The sequence below is a fragment of the Oncorhynchus gorbuscha genome, linkage group LG10 (assembly GCF_021184085.1).
Source record: "Oncorhynchus gorbuscha isolate QuinsamMale2020 ecotype Even-year linkage group LG10, OgorEven_v1.0, whole genome shotgun sequence".
Lineage (NCBI taxonomy): Eukaryota > Metazoa > Chordata > Actinopteri > Salmoniformes > Salmonidae > Oncorhynchus > Oncorhynchus gorbuscha.
The window spans coordinates 92,624,113-92,640,582 of record NC_060182.1 but is presented as its reverse complement, the minus strand read 5'-3'; the positions used below and the strand labels follow the sequence as shown (position 1 = coordinate 92,640,582).

At 48.9% G+C, this 16,470-nt stretch overlaps 1 protein-coding gene across 4 annotated transcripts in view; it reads left to right on the top strand.

The window, feature by feature from the left end:
• Positions 1 to 16,470, top strand: part of sntg2 (syntrophin, gamma 2) — a 110,213-nt gene that overhangs the window by 17,595 nt on the left and 76,148 nt on the right. For 3 of the 4 annotated variants that reach the window (XM_046367480.1, XM_046367477.1, XM_046367478.1), the window contains 4 exons: positions 12,552 to 12,608; positions 14,483 to 14,540; positions 15,696 to 15,739; positions 16,145 to 16,186. In XM_046367480.1, coding sequence (XP_046223436.1) covers positions 12,552 to 12,608; positions 14,483 to 14,540; positions 15,696 to 15,739; positions 16,145 to 16,186 — 201 coding nt within the window. The remainder of the gene's footprint in view (positions 1 to 12,551; positions 12,609 to 14,482; positions 14,541 to 15,695; positions 15,740 to 16,144; positions 16,187 to 16,470) is intronic. The other variant, XM_046367479.1, reaches the window with a different exon arrangement.

Genomic DNA, 16,470 nt, shown 5'->3' with positions numbered 1-16,470 from the left:
GGAGCCATCCCTGACCAGGGAGATGAAAAGGAGCCATCCCTGACCAGGGAGATGAAAAGGATATGGAGCCATCCCTGACCAGGGAGAGGAAAAGGATACGGAGCCATCCCTGACCAGGGAGATGTTACGGAGCCATCCCTGACCAGGGAGATGAAAAGGATACGGAGCCATCCCTGACCAGGGAGATGAAAAGGATGGAGCCATCCCTGACCAGGGAGATGAAAAGGATACGGAGCCATCCCTGACCAGGGATGAAAAGGATACGGAGCCATCCCTGACCAGGGAGAGGAAAAGGATACGGAGCCATCCCTGACCAGGGAGATGAAAAGGATACGGAGCCATCCCTGACCAGGGAGATGAAAAGGATACGGAGCCATCCCTGACCAGGGAGATGAAAAGGATACGGAGCCATCCCTGACCAGGGAGAGGAAAAGGATACGGAGCCATCCCTGACCAGGGAGATGAAAAGGATACGGAGCCATCCCTGACCAGGGAGATGAAAAGGATACGGAGCCATCCCTGACCAGGGAGAGGAAAAGGATACGGAGCCATCCCTGACCAGGGAGAGGAAAAGGATACGGAGCCATCCCTGACCAGGGAGATGAAAAGGATACATCCCTGACCAGCGAGATGAAAAGGATACGGAGCCATCCCTGACCAGGGAGAGGAAAAGGATACGGAGCCATCCCTGACCAGGGAGATGAAAAGGATACGGAGCCATCCCTGACCAGGGAGATGTTACGGAGCCATCCCTGACCAGGGAGAGGAAAAGGATACGGAGCCATCCCTGACCAGGGAGATGAAAAGGATACGGAGCCATCCCTGACCAGCGAGATGAAAAGGATACGGAGACATCCCTGACCAGGGAGATGTTACGGAGCCATCCCTGACCAGGGAGATGATACGGAGCCATCCCTGACCAGGGAGAGGAAAAGGATACGGAGCCATCCCTGACCAGGGAGATGATACGGAGCCATCCCTGACCAGGGAGATGATACGGAGCCATCCCTGACCAGGGAGAAGAAAAGGATACAGAGCCATCTCTGACCACAGAGATGTTACGGAATCATCCCTGACCAGGGAGAGGAAAAGGATACGGAGCCATCCCTGACCAGGGAGAGGAAAAGGATACGGAGCCATCCCTGACCAGGGAGATGAAAAGGATACGGAGCCATCCCTGACCAGGGAGATGAAAAGGATACGGAGCCATCCCTGACCAGGGAGATGAAAAGGATACGGAGCCATCCCTGACCAGGGAGATGATACGGAGCCATACCTGACCAGGGAGATGATACGGAGCCATCCCTGACCAGGGAGATGATACGGAGCCATCCCTGACCAGGGAGATGATACGGAGCCATCCCTGACCAGGGAGAGGAAAAGGATATGGAGCCATCCCTGACCAGGGAGATGTTACGGAGCCATCCCTGACCAGGGAGATGATACGGAGCCATCCCTGACCAGGGAGATGAAAAGGATACGGAGCCATCCCTGACCAGGGAGATGAAAAGGATACGGAGCCATCCCTGACCAGGGAGAGGAAAAGGATACGGAGCCATCCCTGACCAGGGAGATGAAAAGGATACGGAGCCATCCCTGACCAGGGAGAGGAAAAGGATACGGAGCCATCCCTGACCAGGGAGAGGAAAAGGATACGGAGCCATCCCTGACCAGGGAGATGAAAAGGATACGGAGCCATCCCTGACCAGCGAGATGAAAAGGATACGGAGCCATCCCTGACCAGCGAGATGAAAAGGATACGGAGCCATCCCTGACCAGGGAGAGGAAAAGGATACGGAGCCATCCCTGACCAGGGAGAGGAAAAGGATACGGAGCCATCCCTGACCAGGGAGATGTTACGGAGCCATCCCTGACCAGGGAGAGGAAAAGGATACGGAGCCATCCCTGACCAGGGAGATGAAAAGGATACGGAGCCATCCCTGACCAGCGAGATGAAAAGGATACGGAGACATCCCTGACCAGGGAGATGTTACGGAGCCATCCCTGACCAGGGAGATGATACGGAGCCATCCCTGACCAGGGAGAGGAAAAGGATACGGAGCCATCCCTGACCAGGGAGATGATACGGAGCCATCCCTGACCAGGGAGATGATACGGAGCCATCCCTGACCAGGGAGAAGAAAAGGATACAGAGCCATCTCTGACCACAGAGATGTTACGGAATCATCCCTGACCAGGGAGAGGAAAAGGATACGGAGCCATCCCTGACCAGGGAGAGGAAAAGGATACGGAGCCATCCCTGACCAGGGAGATGAAAAGGATACGGAGCCATCCCTGACCAGGGAGATGAAAAGGATACGGAGCCATCCCTGACCAGGGAGATGAAAAGGATACGGAGCCATCCCTGACCAGGGAGATGATACGGAGCCATACCTGACCAGGGAGATGAAACGGAGCCATCCCTGACCAGGGAGATGATACGGAGCCATCCCTGACCAGGGAGATGATACGGAGCCATCCCTGACCAGGGAGAGGAAAAGGATATGGAGCCATCCCTGACCAGGGAGATGTTACGGAGCCATCCCTGACCAGGGAGATGATACGGAGCCATCCCTGACCAGGGAGATGAAAAGGATACGGAGCCATCCCTGACCAGGGAGAGGAAAAGGATACAGAGCCATCCCTGACCAGGGAGATGTTACGGAGCCATCCCTGACCAGGGAGATGATACGGAGCCATCCCTGACCAGGGAGAGGAAAAGGATACGGAGCCATCCCTGACCAGGGAGATGATTCGGAGCCATCTCTGACCACGGAGATGTTACGGAATCATCCCTGACCAGGGAGAGGAAAAGGATACAGAGCCATCCCTGACCAGGGAGAGGAAAAGGATACGGAGCCATCCCTGACCAGGGAGAGGAAAAGGATACGGAGCCATCCCTGACCAGGGAGATGTTACGGAGCCATCCCTGACCAGGGAGATGATACGGAGCCATCCCTGACCAGGGAGAGGAAAAGGATATGGAGCCATCCCTGACCAGGGAGAGGAAAAGGATACGGAGCCATCCCTGACCAGGGAGATGTTACGGAGCCATCCCTGACCAGGGAGATGAAAAGGATACGGAGCCATCCCTGACCAGGGAGATGAAAAGGATACGGAGCCATCCCTGACCAGGGAGATGAAAAGGATACGGAGCCATCCCTGACCAGGGAGATGAAAAGGATACGGAGCCATCACTGACCAGGGAGATGAAAAGGATACGGAGCCATCCCTGACCAGGGAGATGAAAAGGATACGGAGCCATCCCTGACCAGGGAGATGAAAAGGATACGGAGCCATCCCTGACTAGGGAGATGAAAAGGATACGGAGCCATCCCTGACCAGGGAGATGAAAAGGATACGGAGCCATCCCTGACCAGGGAGAGGAAAAGGATACGGAGCCATCCCTGACCAGGGAGATGAAAAGGATACGGAGCCATCCCTGACCAGGGAGATGATACGGAGCCATACCTGACCAGGGAGATGATACGGAGCCATACCTGACCAGGGAGATGAAACGGAGCCATCCCTGACCAGGGAGATGATACGGAGCCATCCCTGACCAGGGAGATGATACGGAGCCATCCCTGACCAGGGAGAGGAAAAGGATATGGAGCCATCCCTGACCAGGGAGATGTTACGGAGCCATCCCTGACCAGGGAGATGATACGGAGCCATCACTGACCAGGGAGATGAAAAGGATACGGAGCCATCCCTGACCAGGGAGAGGAAAAGGATACGGAGCCATCCCTGACCAGGGAGATGTTACGGAGCCATCCCTGAGCAGGGAGATGATACGGAGCCATCCCTGAGCAGGGAGATGATACGGAGCCATCCCTGACCAGGGAGAGGAAAAGGATACGGAGCCATCCCTGACCAGGGAGATGATTCGGAGCCATCTCTGACCACGGAGATGTTACGGAATCATCCCTGACCAGGGAGAGGAAAAGGATACAGAGCCATCCCTGACCAGGGAGAGGAAAAGGATACGGAGCCATCCCTGACCAGGGAGAGGAAAAGGATACGGAGCCATCCCTGAACAAGGATGAGGAAAAGGATACGGAGCCATCCCTGACCAGGGAGATGTTACGGAGCCATCCCTGACCAGGGAGATGATACGGAGCCATCCCTGACCAGGGAGAGGAAAAGGATATGGAGCCATCCCTGACCAGGGAGAGGAAAAGGATACGGAGCCATCCCTGACCAGGGAGAGGAAAAGGATACGGAGCCATCCCTGACCAGGGAGATGTTACGGAGCCATCCCTGACCAGGGAGATGAAAAGGATACGGAGCCATCCCTGACCAGGGAGATGAAAAGGATACGGAGCCATCCCTGACCAGGGAGATGAAAAGGATACGGAGCCATCCCTGACCAGGGAGATGAAAAGGATACGGAGCCATCCCTGACTAGGGAGATGAAAAGGATACGGAGCCATCCCTGACCAGGGAGATGAAAAGGATACGGAGCCATCCCTGACCAGGGAGATGAAAAGGATACGGAGCCATCCCTGACCAGGGAGAGGAAAAGTATACGGAGCCATCCCTGACCAGGGAGAGGAAAAGGATACGGAGCCATCCCTGACCAGGGAGAGGAAAAGGATACGGAGCCATCCCTGACCAGGGAGAGGAAAAGGATACGGAGCCATCCCTGACCAGGGAGATGAAAAGGATACGGAGCCATCCCTGACCAGCGAGATGAAAAGGATACGGAGCCATCCCTGACCAGGGAGAGGAAAAGGATACGGAGCCATCCCTGACCAGGGAGATGAAAAGGATACGGAGCCATCCCTGACCAGGGAGATGTTACGGAGCCATCCCTGACCAGGGAGAGGAAAAGGATACGGAGCCATCCCTGACCAGGGAGATGAAAAGGATACGGAGCCATCCCTGACCAGCGAGATGAAAAGGATACGGAGCCATCCCTGACCAGGGAGATGTTACGGAGCCATCCCTGACCAGGGAGATGATACGGAGCCATCCCTGACCAGGGAGAGGAAAAGGATACGGAGCCATCCCTGACCAGGGAGATGATACGGAGCCATCCCTGACCAGGGAGATGATACGGAGCCATCCCTGACCAGGGAGAAGAAAAGGATACGGAGCCATCTCTGACCACAGAGATGATACGGAGCCATCCCTTACCAGGGAGAGGAAAAGGATACGGAGCCATCCCTTACCAGGGAGAGGAAAAGGATACGGAGCCATCCCTGACCAGGGAGATGAAAAGGATACGGAGCCATCCCTGACCAGGGAGATGAAAAGGATACGGAGCCATCCCTGACCAGGGAGATGAAAAGGATACGGAGCCATCCCTGACCAGGGAGATGATACGGAGCCATACCTGACCAGGGAGATGAAACGGAGCCATCCCTGACCAGGGAGATGATACGGAGCCATCCCTGACCAGGGAGATGATACGGAGCCATCCCTGACCAGGGAGAGGAAAAGGATATGGAGCCATCCCTGACCAGGGAAATGTTACGGAGCCATCCCTGACCAGGGAGATGATACGGAGCCATCCCTGACCAGGGAGATGAAAATGATACGGAGCCATCCCTGACCAGGGAGAGGAAAAGGATACGGAGCCATCCCTGACCAGGGAGATGTTACGGAGCCATCCCTGACCAGGGAGATGATACGGAGCCATCCCTGACCAGGGAGAGGAAAAGGATACGGAGCCATCCCTGACCAGGGAGATGATTCGGAGCCATCTCTGACCACGGAGATGTTACGGAATCATCCCTGACCAGGGAGAGGAAAAGGATACAGAGCCATCCCTGACCAGGGAGAGGAAAAGGATACAGAGCCATCCCTGACCAGGGAGAGGAAAAGGATACGGAGCCATCCCTGACCAGGGAGAGGAAAAGGATACGGAGCCATCCCTGACCAGGGAGAGGAAAAGGATACGGAGCCATCCCTGACCAGGGAGATGTTACGGAGCCATCCCTGACCAGGGAGATGATACGGAGCCATCCCTGACCAGGGAGAGGAAAAGGATATGGAGCCATCCCTGACCAGGGAGAGGAAAAGGATACGGAGCCATCCCTGACCAGGGAGATGTTATGGAGCCATCCCTGACCAGGGAGATGAAAAGGATACGGAGCCATCCCTGACCAGGGAGAGGAAAAGGATACGGAGCCATCCCTGACCAGGGAGATGTTACGGAGCCATCCCTGACCAGGGAGATGATATGGAGCCATCCCTGACCAGGGAGAGGAAAAGGATATGGAGCCATCCCTGACCAGGGAGAGGAAAAGGATACGGAGCCATCCCTGACCAGGGAGATGTTATGGAGCCATCCCTGACCAGGGAGATGAAAAGGATACGGAGCCATCCCTGACCAGGGAGATGAAAAGGATACGGAGCCATCCCTGACCAGGGAGATGAAAAGGATACGGAGCCATCCCTGACCAGGGAGATGAAAAGGATACGGAGCCATCCCTGACCAGGGAGATGAAAAGGATACGGAGCCATCCCTGACCAGGGAGATGAAAAGGATACGGAGCCATCCCTGACTAGGGAGATGAAAAGGATACGGAGCCATCCCTGACCAGGGAGATGAAAAGGATACGGAGCCATCCCTGACCAGGGAGATGAAAAGGATACGGAGCCATCCCTGACCAGGGAGATGAAAAGGATACGGAGCCATCCCTGACCAGGGAGAGGAAAAGGATACGGAGCCATCCCTGACCAGGGAGATGAAAAGGATACGGAGCCATCCCTGACCAGGGAGATGAAAAGGATACGGAGCCATCCCTGACCAGGGAGATGAAAAGGATACGGAGCCATCCCTGACCAGGGAGAGGAAAAGGATACGGAGCCATCCCTGACCAGGGAGAGGAAAAGGATACGGAGCCATCCCTGACAAGGGAGAGGAAAAGGATACGGAGCCATCCCTGACCAGGGAGAGGAAAAGGATACGGAGCCATCCCTGACCAGGGAGAGGAAAAGGATACGGAGCCATCCCTGACCAGGGAGATGATACAGAGCCATCCCTGACCAGGGAGATGTTACAGAGCCATCCCTGACCAGGGAGATGTTACGGAGCCATCCCTGACCAGGGAGATGATACGGAGCCATCCCTGACCAGGGAGAGGAAAAGAATACGGAGCCATCCCTGACCAGGGAGAGGAAAAGGATACGGAGCCATCCCTGACCAGGGAGAGGAAAAGAATACGGAGCCATCCCTGACCAGGGAGATGTTACGGAGCCATCCCTGACCAGGGAGATGATACGGAGCCATCCCTGACCAGGGAGAGGAAAAGAATACGGAGCCATCCCTGACCAGGGAGATGATACGGAGCCATCCCTGACCAGGGAGATGATACGGAGCCATCCCTGACGAGGGAGAAGAAAAGGATACGGAGCCATCTCTGACCACAGAGATGTTACTGAATCATCCCTGACCAGGGAGAGGAAAAGCATACAGAGCCATCCCTGACCAGGGAGATGATACGGAGCCATCCCTGACGAGGGAGAAGAAAAGGATACGGAGCCATCTCTGACCACAGAGATGTTACTGAATCATCCCTGACCAGGGAGAGGAAAAGCATACAGAGCCATCCCTGACCAGGGAGAGGAAAAGGATACGGAGCCATCCCTGACCAGGGAGATGAAAAGGATACGGAGCCATCCCTGACCAGGGAGATGAAAAGGATACGGAGCCATCCCTGACCAGGGAGATGAAAAGGATACGGAGCCATCCCTGACCAGGGAGATGAAAAGGATACGGAGCCATCCCTGACCAGGGAGATGATACGGAGCCATCCCTGACCAGGGAGAGGAAAAGGAAATCCCTGACCAGGAGATGATACGGAGCCAGCCATCCCTGACCAGGGAGATGATACGGAGCCATGACCTGACCAGGGAGATGAAACGGAGCCATCCCTGACCAGGGAGATGTTACGGAGCCATCCCTGACCAGGGAGATGTTACGGAGCCATCCCTGACCAGGGAGATGTTACGGAGCCATCCCTGACCAGGGAGATGTTACGGAGCCATCCCTGACCAGGGAGATGTTACGGAGCCATCCCTGACCAGGGAGATGTTACGGAGCCATCCCTGACCAGGGAGATGTTACGGAGCCATCCCTGACCAGGAGCCCATCCCTGACCAGGGAGATGTTACGGAGCCATCCCTGACCAGGGAGATGTTGAGCCATCCCTGACCAGGGAGATGTTACGGAGCCATCCCTGACCAGGGAGATCCCTGACCAGGGAGAAGGAAAGCCATCCCTGACCAGGGAGATGGACACGGAGCCATCCCTGACCAGGGAGAGGAAAAGGATACGGAGCCATCCCTGACCAGGGAGATGTTACGGAGCCATCCCTGACCAGGGAGATGTTACGGAGCCATCCCTGACCAGGGAGAGGAAAAGGATACGGAGCCATCCCTGACCAAGGAGAGGAAAAGGATACGGAGCCATCTCTGACCAGGGAGAGGAAAAGGATACGGAGCCATCCCTGACCAGCGAGATGAAAAGGATACGGAGCCATCCCTGACCAGGGAGATGATACAGAGCCATCCCTGACCAGGGAGATGTTACGGAGCCATCCCTGACCAGGGAGATGTTACGGAGCCATCCCTGACCAGGGAGATGATACAGAGCCATCCCTGACCAGGGAGATGATACAGAGCCATCCCTGACCAGGGAGATGTTACGGAGCCATCCCTGACCAGGGAGATGTTACGGAGCCATCCCTGACCAGGGAGATGTTACAGAGCCATCCCTGACCAGGGAGATGATAGGGAGATGAAAAGGATAATGAGAGAAGACCTTAACAACAGCTACAAAGAGAGTCTTGCACGTGGCTTGTTTCATTGACCGCCGCTTCAAAAGGAGCTTTTTAGATGAGCCTGAGGCTGCAAAAGTTGACACTGACAGCTGTGTCCAGGAGGCCTTGAAGCTGGCAGCTGCACAAGTCAGGGAAGAACCACAAAGCACCAGCAGCACCTCCACCACCAACACCCCCACAGCGGCATCGGAGGGGAAAGGCCTGGCTGGGTTACTGAGAAAGATCACCTCAACAAGGCAGTAGAGGGGAAAGGCCTGGCTGGGTTACTGAGAAAGATTACCTCAACAAGGTAGCAGAGAGGCGAAGAGGGTCAGATTCTGACGTCTCCAGAAGACAAAATGAAAGAAGAGATCAAGGTCTACCTGTCTCTGCCAACCATTCCAGCAGAAGAGGATCCACTGGTGTTGTGGAGGGGCCCTGCATCAGAGCTGCCTCACCTTGCCACAGCAACCAGCGTGACATCAGAGAGTGTGTTCAGTGCCAGCGGGAAAATTGTCTCCCCTCGCTGATCAGTACTTAAACCGGACAAAGTCAATATGCTGACATTTTTACATTTCAATCTCAAGTGAACAAAGATGCATCCATACAGGATGTTAGACCAGCAGCACCTTATTTCTTTATGAAGGAGAGAACAGACATACAGGATGTTAGACCAGCAGCACCTTATGTCTTTATGAAGGAGAGAACAGACATACAGGATGTTAGACCAGCAGCACCTTATTTCTCTATGAAGGAGAGAACGGACATACAGGATGTTAGACCAGCAGCACCTTATTTCTCTATGAAGGAGAGAACGGACATACAGGATGTTAGACCAGCAGCACCTTATGTCTTTATGAAGGAGAGAACGGACATACAGGATGTTAGACCAGCAGCACCTTATGTCTTTATGAAGGAGAGAACGGACATACAGGATGTTAGACCAGCAGCACCTTATGTCTTTACGAAGGAGAGAACGGACATACAGGATGTTAGACCAGCAGCACCTTATGTCTTTATGAAGGAGAGAACGGACATACAGGATGTTAGACCAGCAGCACCTTATGTCTTTATGAAGGAGAGAACGGACATACAGGATGTTAGACCAGCAGCACCTTATGTCTTTACGAAGGAGAGAACGGACATACAGGATGTTAGACCAGCAGCACCTTATGTCTTTATGAAGGAGAGAACGGACATACAGGATGTTAGACCAGCAGCACCTTATGTCTTTATGAAGGAGAGAACGGACATACAGGATGTTAGACCAGCAGCACCTTATGTCTTTACGAAGGAGAGAACGGACATACAGGATGTTAGACCAGCAGCACCTTATGTCTTTATGAAGGAGAGAACGGACATACAGGATGTTAGACCAGCAGCACCTTATGTCTTTATGAAGGAGAGAACGGACATACAGGATGTTAGACCAGCAGCACCTTATGTCTTTATGAAGGAGAGAACGGACATACAGGATGTGTTCACATGTGGTTGTATTGTTCTTACATGCACATTGCTTTACTTGCTTTTATATGCACATTTGATTTGCTTACTTAGGTTGTGTTCTGCACTAGGGAAACTCATGGACACATGGTGCCATCTTTAATGTTATTGATATTATTTTAACGTTTATGCACACAAAAAGTTTATTGGTTGGTTTTCAATATAAAACTTGGTGAAATGATTTCAGTGTATCAGTACTTTTTGAACATTTCCAGCACGTTTTAACAATAAACACTGATAATACTGATTACCGTGATCATTTTGGTCACCATAATCGTGATATGACATTTTCATACCGTTTCATCTCTAATCTAGATGGTGTGTTTTGAGTTTCCACTTTCTGAGGTGTTGAGGCCTTGTTTTTGAAAGATAAAATATGTTTTTGGCCATTAAAATAACATACAATTGATCAGAAATAGGGTGTAGACATTGTTTATATTGTAAATGACTATTGTAGCTGAAAACGGCAGATTTTTTAAATGGAATATCTACACTGGTCACGATAACAACACCCACCCGTAGCACGCGCTCCAGCAGGTATATGTCACTGGTCATCCCCAAAGCCAACACCTCCTTTGGCCGCCTTTCCTTCCAGTTCTCTGCTGCTAATGACTGGAACGAATTGCAAAAATTGCTGAAGCTGGAGACTTATATTTCCATCACCAACTTTAAACATCAACTGTCTGAGCAGCTAACCGATCGCTGCAGCTGTTCATAGCCCACCTGTAAATAGCCCACCCAATCTACCTACCTCATCCCCATATTGTTTTTATTTACTTTTCTGCTCTTTTGCACATCAGTATTTCTACTTGCACATCATCATCTGCTCATCCATCATTCCAGTGTTAATTTGCTAAATTGTAATTACTTTGCTATTATGGCCTATTTATTGCCATAGCTCATCACTCCATTTGCACTCACTATATATAGACTATTTTTTTGTGTTATTGACTGTACGCTTGTTTATTCCATGTGTAACTTTGTGTTGTTTGTGTCGCATTGCTTTGCATTATCTTGGCCAGGTCGCAGTTGTAAATGAGAACTTGTTCTCAACTAGCCTTCCTGGTGAAATAATAAATAATTAAATAAATAAAAATAGGTGTAAAGAGGCCCATTATCAGCAACCATCACTCCTGTGTTCCAATGGCACGCTGTATTAGCCAATCCAAGTTTATCGCTTTAAAAGGCTAATTGATCATTAGAAAACCCTTTTCCAATTATGTTAGCACAGTTGAAAACTGTTGTTCTGATTTAAAGAAGCAATAAAACTGTCCATCTTTAGACTTGTTGAGTATCTGGAGCATCAGCATGTGTGGGTTCGATTGCTGGCTCAAAATGGCCAGAAACAAAGTACTTTCTTCTGAAACTCGTCAGTCTGTTCTTGTTCTGAGAAATGAAGGCTATTCCATGCGAGAAATTGCCAAGAAACTGAAGATCTCGTACAATGCTGTGTACTACTCCCTTCACAGAATGGTGCAAACGGGCTCTAACCAGAATAGAAAGAGGGGTGGGAGGCCCCGGTGCACAACTGAACAAGAGGACAAGTACATGAGAGTGTCTCGTTTGAGAAACAGATGCCTCACAAGAACCCAACTGGCAGCTTAATTAAATATTACCCGCAAAACACCAGTCTCAACATCAAGAGGGAAGAGGTGACCCCGGGATGCTGGCCTTCTGGGCAGAGTTCCTCTTTCCAGTGTCTGTGTTCTTTTGTCCATCTTAATATTTTATTTTTATTGGCCAGTCTGAGATATGGCTTTTTCTTTGCAACTCTGCCTAGAAAGCCAGCATCCCAGATTCGCCTCGTCACTGTTGACGATGATACTGGTGTAAACTTATATGATCGTATAAGTTTACACATCAAATGTCTCTGTGTCCAGTATGAACGTTAGAGGTAGTTTCACCAGCCAATGCTAACTAGCATTAGCGCAATGACTGGAAGTCTATGGGTATCTACTAGCATTCTAAACTACCTCGAACTTCCTTCAGACTGGACACAAAGACATAAAAATGGTATCCGGTGGGAGTTGGCAGCAGGCACTGTGATATGGGCTGGTGTGTATAAAGTGCCAGGGACGGATTCTTGTCCCAGTCCTGATAAGAAGCTGTTACTGCGTTCTTTATGTTTTTCTATGGAGGCATGCTGTATCTTTCAATGCTATGGTTTTGATCGTAAAGATTATCAACTGGAATTTTAGCACCACAGTGTTACACTCCAAACTTGTTTCAATATTTCAAGATTATTTTACCAAGGTCAATTCCCATTTTTTAAAGCACAGAACTGTCGTACTCCGAAGACAGGCAGCTGGAGGTCTGGGTTTAAGCATCAAAGTAAGTGGTTCATTTTCATCAATACAAATATTGGGCCGTTATTATTTGGAAGTTCCTGGTACTGTGTCTGCTAGATCAACGTACAGTTCACACATGGTACAGATAAGGAAGTTACTGTGTCTGCTAGATCAACGTACAGGTCACATGGTACAGATAAGGAAGTTACTGTGTCTGCTACAGTTGAAGTCGGAAGTTTACATACACCTTATCCAAGTCCTTTTAAACTCAGATTTTCAAAAGTCCTATAATTTAATCCAAGTAAAAAATCCCTATTTTAGGTCAGTTATGATCACCAATTTATTTTAAGAATGTGAAATGTTAGAATAATAGTAGAGAGAATAATTTCAGCTTTTATTTATTTTATCACATTCCCAGTGGGTCAGAAGTTTACATGAACTCAAGTAGTATTTGGTAGCATTGCCGTTAAATTGTTTAACTTGGATCATACTTTTCGGGTAGCCTTCCACAAACTTCCCACAGTAAGTAAGGGTGATTTTTGGCCCATTCCTCCTGAAAGAGCTGGTATAACTGAGTCAGGTTTGTAGGCCTCCTTGCTCGCACACACTTTTTCAGTTCTGCCCACGAATGTTCTATAGGATTGAGGTCAGGGCTTTGATGGCCACTCCAATACCTTTACTTTGTTGTCCTTGAGCTATTTTGCCACAACTTTGGAAGTATGCTTGGGGTCATTGTCCATTTGGAAGACCCATTTGCGACCAAGCTTTAACTTCCTGACTGATGTCTTGAGATGTTTTTTCCCCAATATATGCACATAATTTCCCTCCTCGTGAAGCCATCTATTTTGTGAAAAGCACCAGTCCCTCCTGCAGCAAAGCATCTCCACAACATGATGCTGCCACCCCCATGCTTCACGGTTGGGATGGTGTTCTTCCTCCTTTTCCTCCAAACAGTTCTATTTTTGTTTCATCAGACCAGAGGACATTTCTCCAGAAAGTACTATCTTTGTCCCCATGTGGAGTTGCAAACCACAGTCTGGCTTTTTATGGCGGTTTTGGAGCAGTGGCTTCTTCCTTGCTGAGCAGCCTTTCAGGTTAAGTCGATATAGGACTCATTTTACTGTAGATATAGATACTTTTGGACCTGTTTCCTCCAGCATCTTCACAAGGTCCTTTGCTGTTGTTCTGGGATTCGCACCAAAGTACGTTCATCTCTAGGAGACAGAACACTTCTTCTTCCTGAGCGGGATGAAGGCTGTGTGGTCCCATGGTGTTTATACTTGCGTACTATTAATTGTACAGATGAACGTGGTACCTTCAGGTGTTTGGAAATTGTTCCCAAGGACGAACCAGACTTGTGGAGGTCTACAATTTTTTTCTGAGGTCTTGGCTGATTTCTTCAGATTTTCCCGTGATGCAAAGAGGCACTAAGTTTGAAGGTAGGCCTTGAAGTACAGCTCCAATTGACTCAAATGATCTAAATTATGTCAATTAGCCTATCAGAAGCTTCTAAGCCACATCATTTTCTGGAATTTTCGAAGCTGTTTAAAGGCACAGTCAACTTAGTGTATGTGAACTTCTGACCCACTGAAATTGTGATACAGTGAATTATAAGTGAAATAATCTGCCTGTAAACAATTGTTGGACAAATTACTTGTGTCATGCCCGAAGTAGATGTCCTAACCGACTTGCCAAAACTATAGTTTGTTAACAAAAAAATTGTGGAGAAGTTGAAAAATGAGTTTTAATGACTCCAACTTAAGGGTATGTAAACTTCTGACTTCAACTGTATATCAACGTACAGTTCTTTGTGGAAAGAAACTTTGATCTGCTTGCTTGTTCAGTGCATATTTTCCATTGATTTATATAAATGTTACACTTTGTGATTAATAATGACCTTTCTCTTGTGACTCTCAGGGCGGTGCTGAGCATAAAGTGCCTGTGGTCATTTCAAAGATGTTTAAAGATCAAGCAGGTAAGTATTGAATGTTTCTCCCAGTGATGTGGACCGAATCAACTGCCAGTGACTGAAATATCTGACATTTACACTGCTGTTAAGAAGGATATCAATTTACAACATTTTAGGTTAAGTTGCTTTTACGTCATGCAGTTACTGTATGACTACCAAACCAGAATGCAGTTCCTCAGGTATAGATGGAAATCTGCTGATGAGATATAAATCAGTGGTTTAATTGTAATGGATAGAAACTAGACACGTTCTGTTTCAACTTAGCTATTAGAACCCCCCCCCCCCCCTTCTGGTAGTGAAAGCATGAATTCATGCCTCTAATAACCCAGAGAGGAAGTTAACATCCTGCCTCTAATAACCCAGAGAGGAAGTTAACATCCTGCCTCTAATAACCCAGAGAGGAAGTTAACATCCTGCCTCTAATAACCCAGAGAGGAAGTTAACATCCTGCCTCTAATAACCCAGAGAGGAAGTTAACATCCTGCCTCTAATAACCCAGAGAGGAAGTTAACATCCTGCCTTTAATAAACCTGAGAGGAAGTTAACATCCTGCCTCTAATAACCCAGAGAGGAAGTTAACATCCTGCCTCTAATAACCCAGAGCCATCCTGCCTCTAATAACCCAGAGAGGAAGTTAACATCCTGCCTCTAATAACCCAGAGAGGAAGTTAACATCCTGCCTCTAATAACCCAGAGAGGAAAATGTCTTTAATAAACCAGAGAGGAAGTTAACATCCTGCCTCTAATAACCCAGAGAGAAACATGTCTTTAATTAACCAGAGAGGAACATGTCTTTAATTAACCAGAGAGGAACATGTCTTTAATTATATATATATTATTTAATTAACCAGAGAGGGACATGTCTTTAATTAACCAGAGAGGGACATGTCTTTAATTAACCAGAGGAAAGTTAACATCCTTCTTCAGAGAGCCATGGAAATCTTTTCACCAGTTAAGAAGTTTCATTGTTTTGTAAATCGCTGCTGCAAATTACTTATTAGTTCCATATTTCATGGTTTCCTGTGTTCCTGAGAGCTCTATGGTGTCAGTGGAGATTAAGCAGACAGGAACATTGATTGCTATTTCCATCGTGAATGGGAATTAGTAATTATTTTCTAATGTTTTCATTAACCTTTGACACTCAACGATTGCCTCCTGCAGCAGATCAAACTGGGAAGCTATTCGTCGGGGACGCTATGTTACAGGTTAGTACACTGGCTCTTAGCTTTTTTTCTGTCAAAGCTGCCTGAGGTCAGAGGTCAGAGACAGACCAGATATGGTAGGCTCCCAGCCAGAGGTCAGAGGTCAGAGACAGAGAGATAGGCTCTTTTGAATTTGAATTGAGCTGCCCTCTTCAATTGGAGATTGAGTTGTAATTTCAAAAGATGCTATTTGACCCTGCTACAAAATACAAAATACTTGAATTTGATCATAGATCCAACCGATAAACAAGTGTATATTTATTTGCTTAACTTTTCTGCTCTGTGTGTGTTCTCTCATCAGATGCAACGCGTGGCTGTAAAATAACCGAACAATATTTACAATGACACTTTTAAATGAGGATGTAGTTTGCTAACTGTGCTTCATACTTTCTCCTTTACTCTGTTTAGATCAATGGCATTAATGTCGAACATTGTAGTCATGAAGAAGTTGTGAGTATAATTTAATTAGCTGCTGCACAGACATTGTCACGTCTTTTCCCAGATTTGAAAGCAAAATCATTCCATGTGATTGCCAAAAGCTGAGACATGCTTCGTCAAGCGAACAGCTCTGTCATGTCATACAGGAGACTAATTTAGTTTGTCTTGTTTTCTCGCCGTGACTGTGACAAATCGATATGGAGTATATTCATTAGACAAAAGCTGCACAGAACTTGAGTCTCTGAGTTTAGGGGAACTATCAGCAATTCTATCTCTCTCTCTCTCTCTCTCTCTCT